Source organism: Fundulus heteroclitus, unplaced genomic scaffold, assembly GCF_011125445.2.
Source record: "Fundulus heteroclitus isolate FHET01 unplaced genomic scaffold, MU-UCD_Fhet_4.1 scaffold_60, whole genome shotgun sequence".
NCBI classification, from domain to species: Eukaryota; Metazoa; Chordata; class Actinopteri; order Cyprinodontiformes; family Fundulidae; genus Fundulus; species Fundulus heteroclitus.
Genome location: NW_023397033.1, coordinates 1,269,013 through 1,282,828, shown reverse-complemented (window position 1 = coordinate 1,282,828; position 13,816 = coordinate 1,269,013). Strand labels below are relative to the sequence as shown.

The 13,816-nt window shown below is 39.0% G+C and overlaps 2 protein-coding genes across 3 annotated transcripts in view; one reads left to right on the top strand and one right to left on the bottom strand.

Moving 5' to 3' along the window:
- nf1a (neurofibromin 1a) overlaps window positions 1–13,816 on the bottom strand; it is a gene marked incomplete at its 3' end in the record, with an annotated part of 324,294 nt that overhangs the window by 73,525 nt on the left and 236,953 nt on the right.
- On the top strand, window positions 861–13,077 carry LOC110367068 (protein EVI2B). The gene is made up of 2 exons (XM_021311521.2): window positions 861–1,247; window positions 11,345–13,077. Exons 1-2 carry the CDS (start codon window positions 1,245–1,247, stop codon window positions 12,425–12,427), a joined length of 1,086 nt encoding a protein of 361 aa, XP_021167196.2. The 5' UTR covers window positions 861–1,244; the 3' UTR covers window positions 12,428–13,077.

Below are 13,816 nucleotides of genomic sequence, written 5' to 3'. Positions count from 1 at the left end.
ACAAATGCGCCCCTAGTAATCAATGAAAAGAAATTAATCGAATAGACTGGATTAAGAAATGTGTCATGATGATGAAATTTAGCAAAATTGAATAATTGTCACACAACATCAAAATACTTGAACACACCTTATTTTAATCCTAATCATTATTTGGATTTGCTTGTTATGTATATTAATAATAATAATAATCATAATAATACATTTAATTTCAAAAGCGCCTTTCACTCAAGGAGACTGTACAGAACAAGCCTCACCTTTTTTACATCTTCCCTTTATGTATACAGTGTGTATATTATTGTCATCTATCTTGTCTAGAGTATGCATTTATGGATAAATGTTTCAGCAACTTTTTCCAATTAGTTTTAGATGTTTATCATTGAGAGCTTTTTACAGTCTAAATAAGATTTAAAAAATCCTTTGAACTGTAGTCTTTGTACATTTCTCAATTTTTTCTTCATGATTATTCAATATTTTCCAATTATTTATTCATCCTCAATAAAATAATGCTACTAGAGCTGCCTTTAGTCTGTCCAGCTACTGAAACTAATTAATTTCCCTCTATGGGGATGATACAGTATATCTTATCTACATATTAATAATTGTATAATTGTTAAAGAAATGTATGTGCTAATCTTCTCCACTGTTTAGGTGGTGGATCAGCCAAACAGCTATCTCTGGGGCTCGCTAAAATTCCTCTTCACTAAATCTAAAAAAAATTCACGAAAGGAGCTCCATTAAGACCTAAGACGCTTTGTAAATATTTTTATCTTACTGAGGAAAAATTCTAAGAAAGTTTTAAGAATTTGGGAAATGCTATGAAGAATTAAAACATCTGAACCTAATCTAACGGACCAAGCCAAATGGTCCGTTATATGCCAAAGGACTTCAATGAGTAAAAAAACCCAAAAAAAACAAGAAACTGTTTGCTCTTCTGGATGCTGGGTTTTAGTGGCCACAGTGATACACCCAGAAGTGAGAGGGATCAGGCTGAATGTCCATTGTGATGTTGAGACATAAAACAACTATGTTTAAACAAGCTTGCTGCTTATGGTTGGCAGTTTAAAATATCTCATTTCCTGTCAGTGAGGCAAGTGTTGGTTTCAACATTTTAAAAAGGCGGGGTTGTTTTCTGCTCTTAGTTCCTGCTTTCATTCAGTCGACATTCTGTTAAACCTGCTAAACTGTTTAATCTTAACATTATTAATACATTTTGGCACTAAACCCAGGTTATCCTTGTAGAATCAATGGTAAGTACAATTTTCTACACTTAAATTGTCAATATGGTCATAAAATTCAGTGTTATGTTCAGTGGATGTTTCTAGAAAATATTTTCAAATGCAATAAGCTCCTAAAATAATTTAAAAGTCATTTAAAGTAATTTTAAAATGTATCAAACAGAGAAAATGACCAACTGCTTTAGCATTTTGAGTCATTTTTAATTAATAATTAAAATGACTAGCCAATGCCTTTCTAACCTAAGGCCAGCTTTCCCTCATTTTAAGATGCAATAAGGACAAGAACATTTTAGGCTTATTTCTAAAACTCTCCCAGCACAAGACCATCTCATAAAGCCAGTGGACAGATTTCTTCAGAGCACTGTTTTAGGTTGCTTCTACAAAAGATTGGACATCTGGTTTGACAAGCTAAAGATAAGAAAGACAAAGAAGCCTTATTTTCATTAAGGTGTAAGCATGAAGATCAGTGATTTTATGACAGACAATTGGTGTTCTGGGGTGACTTACATCTATGGAAGGCCACCACAAAGGCCAAAAATAACTTTAGCACAAGATACGTACGGCTGCTTCATAAAGACTATGATTGAAGTGCATCAGGTTCAGATCTGTCACAATACACTACCTATTATTGGATAGATAAGCATGTATTATTAACTCAACTTGCAAAGTCAAATAAAAATATCTTTAAAAAAAGGTATGTCAAATATACTGCTCAAAACAATTAAAGGAACACCTTTTATTCAGAGTATTACATCAAGTCAGTTAAACTTCTGAAATATTATTCTGATCAGTTCAGTAGTAAAGTGAATTAATGAAATCTACAACAGGTCCACTAAAGGGGCCACAATAAGATGACCACTAAAACAGTAAAGGTATTACAGGTGGACGCCACAGAATTTTCTCTCACCCCGATTTATTTTTGAGTGATTTATGACTGCTTTTCAGTAATCTTGCATTTGACCAGGGTCAGTGTCACTATTAGTAGCATGAGGCAATACCTGGACCCTACAGAGGTTGGACAGGCAGTTCAACTCCATCAGTTTGGAATATCAAAGGTTTGCTGCATATCTCAGCACAGTCTCAAAAGCATGGAGAACATTCCAGGACACAGGCAGTTATTCTAGGAGAGCTGGACAGGGCCCTTGGAGCTCCTTAATCCATCAACAGGATGCTGCTGGATTAAGGAGCTTGCGCAAATGGGCAGATATGCTCATTTGCGCAAGAAGGGACATGATAAGTATTGCCAGAGCCCTACCCAGTGACCTCCATCAGACCACTGACATGAATGTCTCTGATCAAACCATCAGAAAATTATTTCATGAAAGTGGCCAGAGAGCCCAATGTCCTCTAGTAGGCCATATACTCACTGTCCAACACCGTGGAGCTCTACTGGCATTTGCTGCAGAACAATAGAACTGGCAGGTTCAGAACTGATGCCCTCCTTTTCTTACAGATGAGAGTAGGATCACACTGAGCTCATGGGACAGACATTAAAGGGTCTGAGCTGTGGGGAACGTAATGCTATTGGCGATGGATCATTGTTGGTCTTGGAGGCCAATACGTGAAGGGACGCAGAGACCTGTACAGGATAAACAATGGCACCCTGACTGCCATTAGGTATTGTGATGAAATATTTAGATTGCAATACCTAATGTCAGACCCTATGCTGCTGCAGTGGATCCTGGGTTCCTCCTGGTGCATGATAAAGCTAGAATATGCAGGCAGTCTCTGGGGGGCTAAGGATTTGATACCATTGACTGATCTCCACGATCCCCTGATAAATCTAATAGAGAAAATCTCTGGGACATCATGTTTAGTTTCATCCGACACCACTAGGTTGTACCTCAGACTGTTCAGGAGATCAGTAATGCCTTGGTCGAGCGAGCCACAGGACCACAAACCTAAATATTATGGAATGCAGTTGTGAATGGGATAAAACACTTCTATAAGAAAAACACAGAAGTGATGATCGATGACCCTAACCTGGTGTCTGACATCTCAGAGTATTCTAGAGATCATACAAGAGCGCTCGACCCGGGAAAAACTCATAAAAAACACACCAGAGCCTTGCGTGATGTTGTCAAAAAAAAATAAATCAGAAGTATTGAAGAAGGATTTGATTTGTCTGCTAAATACAGTTGAAGGTCTTAATGTGAAGGTGTCGCTCAGCGGACCTCCCATGCCCATTTATTGTGAAGATGAGATTTTTTTTGAAGACATCCGATGCTTAACAACTGGCTGTTATCAGTCTGAAAGGCAAACACCAATTAGATTAGATTAGATTCAACTGTATTGTCATTACACAGGTACAGGTACAAGGCAACAAAATGCAGTTTAGGTCTAACCAGAAGTGCAATAGCAGCAAATGCAGGATAAACAATGGTTCCATAAGTACAGGACATGGGTTTTTACTGAATAAATTATGGTGAATGGATGGACACTCTTCAGAGACAAAATTATTATTAACTTTCAGGGAGTGTAAAATAAGAGAAAGCCTTGGTAAAGCCGCGGATCCGATACAGCAAATCTGCAGATTTTTTTTCCTTCAGCTGTTGTTCATGGTTTGTAAATAGTAAAATTATAATTCAGTTTGACCCACTCCATTTATGATGGTCATTATTAATTCTGTTGCACCACAGTTTTTTTCAGACTTTTGGAGAAAAACTTTCCCATGTCTCCTCAGCCTTGGCCAATCACTGAAAGCAGTGTGTTCACGTAAAAACCCTGCTCGAGTCCACTCAGTTTGACCCTGATCCCAAGTAGGGCCAGAGAAACCTGGGCTGGCTCTGAAAAAAACCCTCTGGAAACGCTGACAAGCGGGCGTGCCGAGAGGTGTGCAGCCAAACCAAGGATGTGAAACTGGAGCTTAAGTTCTTCCTCCTGCTGTCTTGATGTTCTACCCACAGCTTTCTTTAAGAAAGTTTTGCCTGTCAAAACATCTGATTTGACTTAAATAATTAACATGTGCCATCTGTCAGGTATATTCCCCCAGGCCCTAAAAACAGCAATTATCAAACCACTGTTGAAAAATAACTATTTGGACAAACTACTATTGCAGAACTACAGGCACATCTCAACCTCCCCTTTATCAGTATCAAAATATTGTAGTTATTATTTCCAGACTGCCCTTGCAAAGGTATTCAGTGAGATCGGTATAAATGTGACTGTGGAAGAATCACAGTTTTTGTATTATTGGACTTGAGTGCAGCATTTCAACACAGTTTATTACTCCATTCTATTAGAGTACTTGGAAAACTGGGTTGGCCTTTCTGGTACAGCACTTGTTAGGTTTAAATCCTATTTAAAGGATAGAGAATGGGACAGTTCTCAAATTACGTAATTTTTTTCCAGAGACAGCTGGTTTCCTGGCTGATTGGACAGGAAGAGTGCAAATTACATGGGCAACAACCGCAATACTAATGCCCAAGGAGGTTCATTTCAACCTGCTTCAATCGAGAAACCCAGCGAAGACCAGCTGAAACATTGATTGAAATGTAGAGGGCTTAAAGTGAGCAGAAAGAAAGCAGCATTAGTAGAAAGGTAGGAGTAACTGTCCTCTCCTCTCTCACAATGGATCAAACCCAAGGAAGAAACCCACTGAATCTGGATAGAATTGCAGCTAATACTGTGAAAAATATGTATGTATTATTACAGCCCTATGTTTTAATTTATTATAGAGCTCATTGCAGAAAATAGATTTAAAAACAGTCAATCACCAGCTGTTCTCATATACTCAGATCCCGTCTCACCTCACACACCTCTGCAGAGACACACACACACAAGATCACTGTGAGAGAGACGATCAACTTTATCCATGAAAAGAAGCGGAAGACCAGCAAGAAAACCACAGCACGCAGCTTTTAATCATCATAAATGCACATATTTAGCTGGTATTTATACAGGCTGGTATTTTTACTGCTCATAAAATAATTGTGGCGGGGAAGGGGGGATTGAGCCCTGCTCTCTTGCTATGTGGCGGGTTAACTAGAAAAAGGGGTTCTGTTGGAAAAAAAATAAACCCAAAAAAGTAACTCCAAGTTCAGAAACAACCTAAAGAAACAACAACCGCCAACTCACGAAAATTACAAGTGACTTAAGAGATAAACAAGCTCAAAGCCGCTTATAATGAGCAACACCGTAGCTCACATGAACTCCCCTTATGGATTGTATGTTTTAAAGCTGTGGAGAAAAAGCCAAATAAACGTATCCTACCTGCCCAGATGCTGCAGTCGCTTGTTTCAGGTCTGGACGTTCAAGTTTTGGCTCCTTACGACCAAGGAAATGTAGAGACCATATTCAGGTGTCTTTTATCAGATTCCACAGTAAAACTCCTCTTGGTTACAAGCCCGTTTTTAACAATGACATTTCTCTGCAATCTTCCGGGTTTTGTAAAATTAATGGGGGGAAAACCCTTCATATGATGACGATCATCATATCACGATTCACTCCAGCAAATACCAATGCAGCCCTGTTTTGTTGTTGCCATAACATGTCTGTTGAGGCGATATTCAGGACAGATCTGTTTACTATTTGACTCACCTGTACGACCACAAGATGGCCGTGACGCATGCATCTACATTTAGTAATTTGACGTCATTTGAGGAATGCCCTATTATTTGTGTCAGTAGGTAACTTTACATCCTATTCAGTATCTACATGCTCCCTTTTTTGGACTATAAGGCGCACTTAAAATCGTTAAATTTTCTCAGAAATTGATGGTGCAATTTACAATCCTTATATACGATTACTGTTATTTATTGACTGTTTTTAAGTGGAATAATGCACTCAAAGATCTGTTAAAATGTGAAGGATGACTGGTAAGCAACAAAGCCGCTCTGCTCAATAGTCCGTGGGCCAGAATCTGTAGGACGCTTCCTTAAGAAGTTTTGTATGAACTGTCAGGGGGCAACTTTCTTCCACCGGGAAAAGTTGCTACACATAGCAGTGATCTCAAAACACCAATGTTCCCACGTTTTCACTTGCACATTAATAAGTTATAGCCGATAAAAATCTAAACTGTGACGCTCCGGTCCAAGAGGTCACGTGATTCGATTTTTGCTGCTCAGCCAATCAGATCGCTGTATTGTCAGCTGTGCGCATTCACCAGTTCATCATGGCTGCGCTCGTAAGATGTTTGTATGCATTTGTTTCCAGACGAAGAAAGCCCAATAATAGCATTTTCTGGTGCCAGCTGGAAGAGATCTTGATGGCAAGAAAAAAGAAATAGTCCATCCATCCATCCATCCATCCATCCATCCATCCATCCATCCATTTTCTAACACGCTTATCCCCGCTGGGTTCGCGAGGTGCAGGTGCCGATCTCCAGCTGTCCATGGGCGAGACGGGTTGTATAAACTCGTTGTGCCAAATGAGTTATCCCCTTTGGAATTTGTAGAATTTTGTATTGTATTTTTAAAATCAATAAAAGTTTTAACCTCCAGCTTTGTGAAATCTAAATATTTTAAACATCATATTCTAGTAAAATGAAATTTATTTTTTTTAAACTCCTAATACATTGTTCTATTTTTAAAAGAGACGTATCTCGTTTTCTTAATATGGTTAATATCTCTATATGGGATTGAGGGCTGCACAGTGGCGCAGTGGGTAGCACTGTTGCCTTGCAGCAAGAAGGTCCTGGGTTCAAGTACACCCCTGGGTCTTTCTGCATGGAGTTTGCATGTTCTCCCTGTGCATGCGTGGGTTCTCTCCGGGCACTCCGGCTTCCTCCCACAGTCCAAAAACATGACTGTTAGGTTAATTGGCTTCTCCAAAGTGTCCTTAGGTGTGAGTGTGTGCGTGAATGGTTGTTTGTCTCTCTGTGTTGCCCTGCGACAGACTGGTGACCTGTCCAGGGTGTACCCGCCTCTCGCCCGCTGAACGCTGGAGATAGGCACCAGCAACCCCCGCGACCCCATGAGGGATTAAGCGGTTTGGAAAATGGATGGATGGATCTCTATATGGTTCTTGGTTGAATTAAAATCTTATTAAATCTGATCATTTTGGCTGTACCTTTATTCAGTGTTCATTTGATCACACGTGAAATCCGCTCTATATGATCCATTCATGCGGGTCAAAAAGAAAAGAAAAAGAAAAAAGACAAACCAGTAGACAGCTGTGATGGACTCAGAAAGGTGGATTTTAGTTTAAGCAGACAGACATGTGACAATCTAATAACATAAAGCTAATATTTTCGTGACACATCTGGAAATGACCACAGAGCCGTTTACTTTCTCATAACGTGTTATACTGAGTGATCAATCGAGTTTTAACCAACATAGCAATCCCTTACGATCGCACTAACAAGTGTTCCATTTTCAGTTTTTTCACACTAACTGAACGATAATGTAAAAACACCATTGCTATATTTCGTTAAGAAAAGTAAAACATCTTAATTTCCACGCTTAATAGGTTGGAAATGAGGCGGAGTTGACTAGATTCATTCTTCCAGCTGAATGCGCTCTCGGCGCAGGGAATACAAATTCTGGCGGGGATAAGTCGTTTGGCACAACACCTGTGCTATTCTAGCGCAGCAGGTCTTGGTGATATCACAGTAAATTGGGCAAAGGTCTGGACTATTTCTCCCCTGCGATGGACTGCCGACCTGTCCAGTTTATACAACGCCTCTCGCCCATTGACAGCTGGCACCTCGCGAACGCAGAGTTAAGCGTGTTAGAAAATGTATGGATGGATGAATGAATGGATGGTCTGGGCTATTTCTTTTTTCTAGCCATTAAGATCTCTGCCAGCTGGCACCAGAAAATGCTATTATTGGGCTTTCTTCGTCTGGAAACAGACATCTTACGGGCGCAGCCATGATGACGTGGTAAACTCGCTCAGCTGACAATACAGCGATCGGATTGGCTGAGCAGCAAAAATCGAATCACGTGACCTCTTGGACCGGAGCGCCACAGTTTAGATTTTTTATCGGCTATAACTTATTAATGTGCAAGTGAAAACGTGGGAATATTGGTGTTTTGAGATCACTGCTATGTGTAGCAACTTTTCCCGGTGGAAGAAAGTTGCCCCCTGACAGTTCATACGAAAAGTCACCCTACAGATTCTGGCCCACGGCCTACAATGGATATTCAGAGCATTACGGTACACTGTGTCACTACCTGATTGGACACCTGAGCAGTCTACAAGACTGCCTGACTGTAATGTCTAAACTAGAAGTGCATTCATGTAAGGCAGCCTGTGCCCAGAGTACGTGATAGAAACCATAAACCTAGTAAGTTCATTCAATATAAAACTTTATTTTAGCCTCCTGTTAGAAACAGGGAAGTGTAGTCCAACTACTCTGTCCTCATCAAAGAGACAGAGCTCTCCCTCTCAGGAGAGAGCTGTGTATGGTGGAGGGGCGGAGTGATATTACACACTTGGGAAGAATATTTAAAGCGCCTTACAATCCAGCACGCTTTATGTGTGGACATAGATACACAAAGACACGTTAATTCACAGTGTGCCTTATAATCCGGTGCACCTTACGGTCCGTAAAATATGGTACTACTCAGATGACAAACAGCTCTACATCAAATGCTGAGATGAAATCAATGCATGAATGTGCCAATACTTTCTTCAGCTGACTAAAAACAAAACTTAAGTAATCATTTTTGAACCAACAGAGGAGTAATGAAGAGTTCACACACAGCTTCAGCTGGTAACCAGTGATCAGGCCCAAAATCTGGGCGTAATGATGGAGTCAGACTAGCCCCTTCAGAAGCAACTAAGGCCAATTACAAAGTTGGCCTTTTATCACCTGAAGAACATCTCCAGGTAGGGGTGGGCGATATGAAGAAAATCTAATATCACAATATCTTTGGGCTATATTGCGATACACGATATATATCACGATATGTTCAAATTACCTTGAATAACAAATGTTTTTAGCCAAATAGTGCCTAAAGTTGCATTGGCATATCTCATATTAATGTGTAAAAAAAATTTTTGTTTGAAAAATTTATTGCAAAATAAAAATTTATTTAAAATGTTATATTTTAGCCACTTTTTAACCACAGCTGCACATAGAAGCTTTTCACAAATTACAATATTGTCATATTAGAGCTCTTTCGTGATCAACACTGGACCTTTAAAATTAGAACATCCCAGCGGCCAAAAGGAACACCAAGGAAAAATCTGACAGAAAATAAACCTGAAATAAAACGTGGTCTTTTGTGCTTAAGACCTATAAATCTATATAATAAAAATGTGACAATCCCAAAAACAAAAGCTTGAATTGTGACTATAAAATCAACTGACCAGTCGCAGCTACATATTCAGAGCATCTCAAAAATATTTCCCTTGCTCTTTAGGTGCTGGGAAATTTTAAATAAATTTTTTTTTTCTGTCATATGGGATTTAGCAAAAGAAGATGCCAGTTTCAACTGTTTTACGGCTGGTTTAATTGAAGTTTCCTTCGGTGTTTGGGGGGGGGGGGGTGGGGGGGAGTCGACACACGGGGTTTACAAGATTTGCACTGGATGACTTGTTAGGTGGAACAAATTTGTGCTACTGCTACCTTTTGTGGCAATGGTGTTACGGTATGTTTTACAAATTACCGCATTTTGTTCGACATCCTTCCACCACCTGAAAAGCACGCTGTCGCCATGGTTCTCGCCGTCTCGTCAACGTAAGTAATCACACGGGTACGTTGTTGTGTGTTTGCGCCAAAACGCTTTCTGGCTTGGAGGCGGAACAAATGATGCGCTCACAGAATGTGGGAGAAACTAAACTCACAGTGAATTAAATACAGCGGCTCAATCTTGGCGTGAAAATTTGCACGCGATGGTCGCGATAAAGCCATTTTCTATATCGCAGAGAGGAAAACTCGAGAAACATCGAGTATATTCGATATCAGCCACCCCTATCTCCAGGATTAAAGGAATAATGTTTCAGCAGGATCTTGAAAACCTAATTCATGTATTTATCTTTTGCCGAATTGATTACTGCAACGGTGTTTTCACAGGCCTGCCTAAAAAGCCAATCAGACAGCTGCAGCTGATCCAGAATGCTGCTGCCCCTGTCCTCACTAAGACTAAGTACTAGGAAAGTAAAGCACATCAACTCAGTTCCAAAGTCCTTAAACGGGCTTCCCTATACCTCAGTGAATAGACTTCAAAGTACGTATCTTAGTCTATAAATCACTGAATGGCTTAGCTGAAAAATGCATTATAGACTTGTTATCAGTCTATCAAGCCTCCAGACCACTCCAGTCTTCTGGCTCAAGTCTGCTCTGTGTACACAGAACTAGAACCACGCATGGAGAAACAGTATTTAATTCGTATGCTCCATTTATCTGAAACAAACTCTCAGAAAACTGTAAACGTGCAGAAACCCTGAGTTCCTTTGAATCAATGTTAAAAACCCATTTGTCTAGAGTTGTCTTTGAATGTTAATGTTCAATTTAAACTGTTGTTGTAGTTAACTAAAACATCATTAGATTAAGTTTGTAGTCCAATTTTTCCTGATTCCACTGTAATGCATGTTTCCTTTTATGTTCTGTTCATATACAGCACTTTGAATTATCTTATTACTAAAATGTGCTATACAAATAAACTTGCTTTGGCCAGGACATACCCAAGCCTGTGGGGCCATTCAAACTATATAACATTTAAGCAAATTGTATCACCCTGCTATATCAGTTTTTCTGTTTCAATGTCTTTGTGACTTTGGATGAAGCCCTCTGTGGGTGGTTAATTTTCATTTTGATCAAATAACGTGGCATCCTTTTGTTGTCAAGACAATAACAATTCCATATCAGTATGGATATCCTGCATGACCTTTTCCAATTCTGATCTGATGGGTTTTCAAAGTGTTCCTTTAATTTTCTTGAGCAGTTTACAAAGATAAACACAGCTCTTCCCTAAGTCATCATTATAAATCATGTATAATGGCACATAGAAGAATGAAGGCTTTATAAAGTAGATGAGTAATTCACCATTCACTTCACCAGAGTACAACAACAAAAAGTCCTTAAGTCATCATCAAACTTCAGTGATTAGAAAGACCCAAGATGTAGCCTTGACACATACCAGGTAAACGTTGTGTATGCTGCTTATTTCTTTATCAGATGATATTGCCTGATAATAGATCTATAACCCTTTCTGTTTTAGCGTGAAACACTAAAGGTGTGTAAAAGGAGAAGAACTGAGGTCAAAATGACCAGCTTTATTCTCATAATGCTGCTGCCACTGGCAGCAATCAGCACATTAACATCTGAGCAGCCACACAACTTCATGGATGCGACGGCAGGCGAGGTGGTCCAAAATATCCAGCTGGCAACACAACAGCTGTCAACAATAGATCAGCTGTTGGTAGCTCTCAACATTACATCAACTAACACCGCTGATCGGAATACACCAGATGAATCAAGAAGCTCTACTCCTTCCCTGTACACAACGAAAACAATGTTACCTGCAACACTCTCAATAAATCCTCAAACAGCATCAACAGTTACCCCCTCCTCAGGTATATTGACTGTTAAGTCTAAAGTTTGGAAATCTATAACAATGGTTATGACTAGTCAAACCAGTAAGCAAAGAAAAAAATCAACACAACCTGTAATGCTAGTGCTAGGAACGATCAAACAAAGCCATGGTACATTGAGAACATCAACCTCTCAGCTCAAGCTAAATGAAATGACCACCTCATTTAAATCTACATCCAAGTCGACAGCCATCTATACTGAAACCACATCATTCAAGCCTGAGGAGAACATATCTACAAGAACCAAGCCAGTTCCAAGTGGTGATGGAGCACAGTCCTCAACCCCAGTTACGCCTACACTGACTTTCAACAAGACAAAGAAAAAATATTTCCAACACAGCAACGTTGTTGCAGCAATAATAGGTGCAGCACTCTTGCTGATGATTGTAGGATTTGTGTTAATCTGCATGCGAAGACAGAGACTTCAGAAGCAGCAGACAACTACGAACTGGGCAGGTCCTTCCCCATTTCTAGAGGGGGAGACTAACAATGGCAATGTAGTACTCAGGTCATCCAACCAAATTTCTCTAACCAGTTTTCTGCCTCACAGACTTTCAAAGAGATTCTCTTTACACCCAGAAACAAATGAGATGAAAGATATCACTCCAAGAGCCACGTTAGAAGAAAATCACCAAGGAAGCACCTTTGGTCAAGCTATGGATGGAAATGATGCACACAAAAAAAGTTCACAGCAGCTGTTCCATATATGAAAAGTGGAAGTGAAGCTGAAGAGACAGCTGTAATGACGGTCACACAGCCCTCTTTAAACAAACTGTCATGAACTGCCATAATTCTGGTGTTTGTAGTGCTGCAAATCTTTTAGGCAACATGAAAAGATGGCCACAAGCAGCCATAAACATACTTGCAAATATCTAATAAAATCTGAAGTTGTATGCAGTTAGTTGCCTCTTTGAGACTGGATTTTGGGCAATGTGAAAATTTGTTACACGTTTCTTAATTAACATGATCACAGCCTTTAAATAGAACATAATACATCAGCAATTATCACAGAAACAAAGCCTTCTGATTGCTAACAAATATGAATGTAATTTTCTTTTCTTTTAGTGTTTGCTTAGTGTGCATTATGTGAATAGGTGTCTGTGTATTTAGCTTGCATTTGATTGAAAAGAGGAAGGAAGTGTTGCAGGAGGAAAAAAAAGCAAGACTTGATGTTGCCACATCCTTGTTTGAATTATTGGTTTGCTCTCTGCCCAGTAATACTGGATGCATCATGAACTAACAAAAGCTTTTGAATGCTGTCTATGTCTTCATGTATAAATTGCATAGCCAGTATATGACAGATGTGTTACTTTACAACCTAAAAAACTCAAGGCCATGAATAAATATTAAGCATTCTGAAGTCATTTCTTCTTCGACCACATTAAGGATACTAACCAGAAGTTGTTTTTATATATTGTGCTAAAGTTTGTAAAATATACTTTTGTTTCAAGTCAAGACTTTTCAATCCTCTTTGACAAACCTCAGTTTAAGATTGTAACTGAAAACCAGTTAGCCAGCTGTGTAGTATAATGATTGTGTAACATGAATAAGATATTCACATTCTCTGGATTTGCTTTGGATAGGAATGATGCTTTAACTAAATGTATTAACTGAAAGAGTTAAAATATTAAAAGGTAAAGAAAACCTCAGACAAAATGTATGCACGTGGAAAAAAAGAAAAAAAACTTTCAGATAACAGTTGGAGACCAAAAACAAGTAAAGAAATCTAGGCCATTCTCTACACTGCAAAAACTGATCTAAAAATAAGTAAAATGTTCTTAAAGTTGGTGTATTTATCCTTGATTTGAGCAGGTAAATAAGATCATCTGCCAATGGAATGAGTATTTTGACCCAATAAAATAAGATAATTAGACATCCTCCACTTGAAATAAGATGATTGAGATGAATTGTTCCTATTTTAAGTGCAAAATTCTTATTCCATTGGCAAATCATCTTATTTACCTGCTCAAATCAAGGACAAATACACCAATTTTAAGAACATTTTACTTATTTCTAGTTCCGTTTTTGCAGTGTAACTTCTCTCCGGCACTTATAACATGATGGCGTAACCTTTTCCGAAACATGAAAAAAAAAACTAA